The sequence below is a fragment of the Astyanax mexicanus genome, chromosome 18 (assembly GCF_023375975.1).
Source record: "Astyanax mexicanus isolate ESR-SI-001 chromosome 18, AstMex3_surface, whole genome shotgun sequence".
NCBI classification, from domain to species: domain Eukaryota; kingdom Metazoa; phylum Chordata; class Actinopteri; order Characiformes; family Acestrorhamphidae; genus Astyanax; species Astyanax mexicanus.
Window position 1 is genome coordinate 25,984,832 of NC_064425.1, and position 6,853 is coordinate 25,991,684.

At 37.4% G+C, this 6,853-nt stretch overlaps 1 protein-coding gene across 1 annotated transcript; it reads left to right on the top strand.

Moving 5' to 3' along the window:
- The first annotated feature begins 1,355 nt into the window (after positions 1–1,355).
- On the top strand, positions 1,356–4,935 carry irgq2 (immunity-related GTPase family, q2). The gene is made up of 2 exons (XM_007232346.4): positions 1,356–1,442; positions 3,130–4,935. Exon 2 carries the CDS (start codon positions 3,139–3,141, stop codon positions 4,276–4,278), a length of 1,140 nt encoding a protein of 379 aa, XP_007232408.3. The 5' UTR covers positions 1,356–1,442; positions 3,130–3,138; the 3' UTR covers positions 4,279–4,935.
- Positions 4,936–6,853: the final 1,918 nt, after the last annotated feature.

The following is a 6,853-nucleotide window of genomic DNA, read 5'->3' on the forward strand; positions in this document are numbered from 1 at the left end:
GTATAATCATAATGTGGCAAAGTAAATAATATAGCATAAAATAATATAAAGCAGCAAATAATATTGCAGAATATTTAGTGCATGCATATAAACTGCAAACCCTTGTGTGGTGTTCGGGACCCGTTTTCATTTTTCATCAAATGATACTAAAAAAAATATTTTTTTCTAACTCAAACTCATTGGCATTGGGTCATTTTTTTGTGAAAAACATATACCAAAACACATTTTCGATAAACACACACTGTACAGCCCCTGCCCCCCACCCTTTACACATTTATATTACATACAGTATGTTTGGCCAAGGGCTAATAAACATTGCTTCATTTATAAATTTGAAACAAAACAAATTTTCTACTCATATCTTGAGTTTAATTAATTTTCTTTTACATTTTATTAAAAAACTAATAAAAAACAGAGTAGCACTTTTTAAAAGAAATGTAACATAAGAAAGGTAAAGGGCAAATATTAACCATGTAAGCTGTTTATATTGCTTGCAATTTAGGTGAAGCGAACATGTGTAAAGCATTTTAATGTAAAATTGCTTAATTTTGATTAATTAAATACAAGTAACAAAGTAACAAAAATATGAACACCACACAAGGGTTAAGACAGAACAGCCCTATTATCACAATATGGATTTTTAATATCATGATATTTCGGTGTCACAATATATTGTATACGACATAATATTGCCCACCCCTAAACACTACACACTGATGGTGAGTGTCAGAAACTGTTGGACACACCCAGTATGCAAATAGATTTTACCACAAGCCGATGGAAAAGAATGGCAACAGACTAACTTGGTTATCATAAGTTGGTTTAACTCAAAGACCTCTGTTTAAATGTATAAAATAGTTGTGCCAACTCATTAAAATGAAGTATATCTGCCTTAACAGAAATGGTGTAGTATCTGGTTCTTCAAAGCAAGCTCTCGAGAGGGTAGCAGTATGTGGGCGAGCACTGTTCTGTTGGAATACTGCACCAGAGTATGCATTCAGAAAAGCAGGAGCCACTGTTTTCAGGGCATCATTAATGTAATCTTGACCCAAGGTGATCTGGCATTGTACAAAACTGCACATCATGACACCTTGTGGACGTGTGACACGTGAACACAAACTGTTCGTCTTAAACACATCGAACCACAGCCGGCTGCAAAGGATGGATTTTCACAGGACACCATTATCTGTGTCTTTATATTTTATTTAATTGTACTTTTACAGCCACACACGTTTTCCTTGCTTTGTCTGAGAGTGTGATGAGATGTGCTGTGTGTGTGTGTATGTAAGTCTAAGAAGATTAAACCCTAGATTATTGGATTAGAATGTTCCACACACACTAACAGTTTCACTGTCTAAACGTTCTCACTCCTGAGCAGAGTGTGTGATTGTTTAGCTTCAAGTTTGGAATCTTCATCAGTCCATTATTACTACTGACTTCAGGTAAAATTAATTTTATTATTGCTTTAATTATTCTCTATAAAGGGTTATTCATATTTCCTTCTAAAATTATGTTTCAGCATTAGATATTTTCTGTTCTTTGAGCAAAGCATGGTTTAGAGACACATAGCTATACATGATCAAGTCATCAGTTCTGTAATTTAGCCATTTTGTTTTTGAAATTTCATCCAAACACTGCAGTTGGTTATGTAATTTTTTTCACTAATTGTTTTGTGCCCATACATTAACAAATTAGGAATCAAAATATATACACATGCTGTGGTATACTTATTCCAGTGTGTAAAGCCCATAGCAAAATGGGCAAATGGGTCTGCGCCATTTCAATAGCAACAGAGCTTACAGATATATCTATTCTGCTGGGCGTGGTGGTCTGTAAGTGAGGTGCATTCAGGTTAATTTCTGGCGTATTGCTGTCTTGGCAACGGAAAACACAGGCACGCCACTGACTGATTAGAACGTAGACAAACGCCAACAGTCTGAAATTCATTGCTAATTTGGCAACACAGGTACACCGCACATGCTCAGTGTGAGTACACACACAAGGACACGCAGCAGTGCACAAACCCAACTTTTCTATCAACAATAAACAGAATACAAAATAAAATATATTTGCTCTTCCTGAAAATAATCTGCTCACGCACCTTCATAGCGTGATTGAACAGGTCACTTTCCTCTGCTGAGAAGAATTCAACACGTCGGTTTATTTCACATTACATCCAAAAAAAAAAAAAAACAACAGAAAAAATGGGTTTATGCCTTTGATGCATTTCAACCAAGCAAGGTGTTCTTTTTCCAACAAACACTGTGTTCCCATAGATCATTAGAATAGGGCCCTAATTGTTTATAAAATGGTTAGCAGCCACGCAGGCACAGCAAGTTTGTTAAATGAACAAACTGTTAAATCTACATTGTTAGTGTTAAATGTGTAACATTTACATTAATAACTGAACACTGAAAATTTTAAGTGAATAATTTAGAATTTCATTATTTTTTAAATACAGGCAGCATAGTTTTTTTATTGAGAGTTTTCTTGATAAAAAATACAAATAACAGCCTAGGTTTTCAATATTGTCTTATTTGATTATTATAATTCTTAATTTAAAAGATAAGTAATAATAACAATAATAGCAAACAATTATTAACTTCACATACAAGCAACTTGAACTTTGTATGTGTTAAGATTTTACTTAATTTAATTTATGACTGATAGCATTTGACTTCATTTACAATTATCTTACTAAAAATAATTGAATTTGTTCTTGAGAAATGTCAGATACATAATGTGATTTAAACTACAGAATTTTTCCAGCTCTGTTGTTGTGCTTATAATGATGAATGATCCATCACTTTATCAAATCAGTAATAAGAAAACATGAAAGTCAGGATTTGTGTAAAAACTGTGTAAGTGGGTTTTAGGGAATCTACTTAAGCATGTTTGGGGATCATTTGTGAAAATTTATGTGAAATAATATGTTGACCTAATAACAATATAAGTATGTAAATAACAACAGCAATATACAACATATTGTAAGAATTTTGTTGGTAAAAGTGAAGGTGTGTACATAGCTGATGCCTTTTAACTGGCTAAGATTACAATATATGGTTGAGCTAACACTGCATAAAATAAACTATATATGTATATATATATATATATATGTTTTCTCTTTAGGTCACAGACATGGCTGAGGTGATTAAAAGCCTTAATCTGCTGGAGAGTCTGAAAGAGTCGATTGAGAAGAACAACATTTCTGACATAAAGGATGCAGTTGAAGACATGTTGATAAGTCGTATCAACATTGCGGTGGTGGGGGAACGAGGAAGGGAGAAAGCAGCATTCATTAATTCTCTCAGAGGACTCTGTGTTGGGGATGGAGGAGCTGCTCTCTGTCCTTCTTCTGCGGCTCCAGACGAACTGGCTGTGTTCCCGAATCCAAAGCATCCAGATTTCCGTCTATGGGATTTGCCTGCAATTCCTAGCGACCCTGCTTTTGACCCTGAGAATTACGTGGAGCGATATAAAGTAATACGTTATAATTCTGTTATCATGACCTTCACAGAAAACCCCAGTTCAAATATGGTTGCTTTCTGGAGAGAGGCACGGTCACTGCAGAAAGACACACCCTATTTTGCCTTACTGGCTTCGGATAAGGACACTGAGAAAACCTTGGACGCCAAAAAGAAGACCAGCCTGGAGCTATTAAAAGCAGAAGAATTGTCTCAGCCTAAAGTGTTTCTTGTGTGTCCCACTGCTTTGGAAAAGCTGGAGTTTCTAAAGCTGTTAGAGGTGATGCTAGGTGACCTTCCTGAGATCAGGGCTCATGCTCTTTTGTTGGCCCTGCCTACGTTTTCCAGCACCTTGGTGGCCCAGAAAAAAGATGCTTTTCAAGCCCTCGGCTGGGCAGCAGCTTCACTCTCTGCTGGGGTTTCTACTATTCCTGTGCCCCTGGTGTCTTCTGCGGTGGATGCCAGCATTGCAGTAAGGATTCTAACAAAGGCCCAAATCTCTCTTTGTCTGGATGATGAATCAGTGGACAGGTTGGCACGACAAAGAGGCAAAGATCCAGCCAAACTGAGGGAACTGCGAACCTGCCTTCTGTCTGTGGAAGTCTGCAAGAGCGAAGTGAAGAGGAGGCTTTCAGTGGCTGAGAAAGAAAACAGCACATCCACCACAAAGCTGGTAGAGCTGGCGATGCCACGCTACGCCAGATCCGTCAGCCGCTCCTTCACAGTCATGCTGCAGGCCATCAACTCTGCCATTGATGACATGAGTGCTGATGCTAATAAGATCATAGCAGTGGCAACTGGGGCTTCACAGTGACAAAAAGGGCAATTTCTTACTTTTGGTGACAGAATTGATGCTGCAATGCTGCAAATGAGTAGAAGTATGCAAATGAGATACATCAATGAGACACAAGCAGTCGTCATTTCATGCCTCGACTACTGCAATGCCCTGCTAACTGGCCTCCTGGCCTGCGTAGTAAAACCACTCCAAATGATCCAGACTGCAGCAGCACGTCTGATCTTCAACCAACCAAAACGGGCACATGTCACCCCGCTGCTCATTGAGCTCCATTGGCTACCAGTTGATGCTCGCATCAAATTCAAAACTCACAATCGCCTACAAGGTGATGACAGAACAGGCTCCTTCCTACCTGCACTCACTCCTGAAGGCTTACGCTACCTCCCGGCCGCTGCGCTCCTCCACTGAACGTCGCCTCGCTTTCATTATGATAGTTACTGACAAAATAAAGAACCAAACATTAAGAACAATATGTTTTTTTTCACCAGAGATGAAATGAGAAGGATGAAGGAATACCACTCCTAATCATTCTTGCAAGCTTTTGATTGTTAATGCTTGTATAACTATAGTGTCAATAAAATGTAAATGCTTAAGAATGTAGGTTAAGTGCCGGGAAAACTTTGCTTGGGTATTTTTGTTTATTGGCTTTGAATAAAGACAATGTTTGACACTTTGGCTTGTTTGTCAACATTGCATCAACATTGTTTTTAACTACACAAGCTTACTGAGCCTCACAGTATTATAAAAAAATCAGACTATGAGTTTTTTTTTTTTATTGTTTATTTAAAGCGGATGAAAACCTTTGTTATTTGTGAACAAATATAGTTGTCTGGGCTTTAGTTGGGCTGACCTGTCACAGTGTTTCTATCGCTGCCTTTTTTGTATGTGTTAGCTATATATATATTTTTTTAAACTTAACAGAGTAACATTATTAGTTATATTTTATATTATTAGTTATATTTAAGTTATATTCTAATTTAACATTTTAGTGTATATAATAATGGTATAAAGTGTATATAGACATCCCAAGTAGCAAAAGTTGATTTCAGGGAGGTTAGAAAAGGAATAGGAAAGACTATAGAATAGTCCAGGAACAGCAACAGCAGTGATGATAAGTGGCTGACAGAGAACAATAAAGACATAGAAGATAGAGATGATGGAGGAGATGCAGACAGTCAGGATGCAGTGAGTCAAGATGCTGAAAGTTAAGAAGATGATGAGGACCATCTGCCTGCACTTAACCCCAGAAATATGTCTGAAAAGCCCAAGACAATGACATTGATGGAGACTTGCCACCCTTTCTAGCATACAGTGCAATATGTTTTATGTTGGGTGCTTAAGCGCACATAGGCCACTGTAGTGGACATGTCTGTAACTTTGTAAAAAAAAAAAAAAAGGTCACATTTGTTTTTGTCAAAGACACATAAAAAAAATCATAATTCATAATTCATGCATCAAAGGGCATGAGGCAACACTTTTTGGGTCTTCTAATTAGCTTTGTTGCTATGTCTTAATAACATTAGTGTAAGTTGCCCTCAAAACTAAACTCAAAACAACTTGTATTTATTAGCTTATTGCTAATAAACTTAAAGTTTTAGGAGCTGTAGGAGCAGGATCCATACTGGAAGCTGGCATGCCATCTTGTTACTGACCTGCCCCGACATGGGAAACTCGGGATTTAGCTAAAAATCGGAGTTTCCCACTGGTAAATACGGGTTTGTGGTGGCGTTCATTTGCTCTCATCTTGTAAATACAATATCTCTGACACGACTTGAAGGCAGAATATTATCAGCCTGTAGCCTGCTGCTAACCTCGGGTAGCACTGCTGGAGCAGCATTAGTATTAGCTGTTAGCCATGCTAAGTGCTAGCTTTTCATTGTGCAGTTGTGAGTATATTGGACTGTAGTCTGCATGTTTACCGTGTTAAAATAAGCTACGTGGGACAATCCACTAGCTAGGGTTACCGGAACCCTCAGGGATCCTCAGTGTAAAAAATGACTACTACTGTCTTTTAAAAAAACTCCTAAAAGCTCACTTGAAATGCATTACAACCCACCTCTGCTCATGTTTGTGAAGTATTACTAGTAGAGCTGCTGCAGTTCTGTAAACTGTTAGTGGTATTTGTCACTTACTGTAGAATAAACACAGCCCACAGTTCCTTCCTCTGTGGTCTCACGTCTTCAGGCAGTATGTGAACATGTTTCTGCATTCTTTCACACCTGATATCATGTTGTTGTGAATGTTTTTTTTCTGATTTTCAAAGTGTTTTTTTTTTACATGCACAATGTGTCTAAAGTTTGTAGACACCCATTGCTGACACGGATGTGCGAATGCATACACACTCATACACACACCTTGTATTGACCCCATACAGAAGTATTCATAGAATAGGACTCTCTGGAACATTGTCAAAAAATATCTGTTCTATTCTTGATGTATAAAGTAAAGCTAAACGTCAACCTTTATTAATAATCTGTTCTTCTGCTGCCCTCCTCAGTTCTCTTTTGGTGATTTGTACTAATATGAATCTAATATTGTCTCAATAATATTACTAACATCATCAATATATAGATATCCATCATAATCCATATAA

What these genes read in the sequence shown, in the direction of transcription:
- irgq2 (XM_007232346.4), top strand. Translation starts at nt 3,139, where the DNA reads ATGGCTGAGGTGATTAAAAGCCTTAATCTGCTGGAGAGTCTGAAAGAG.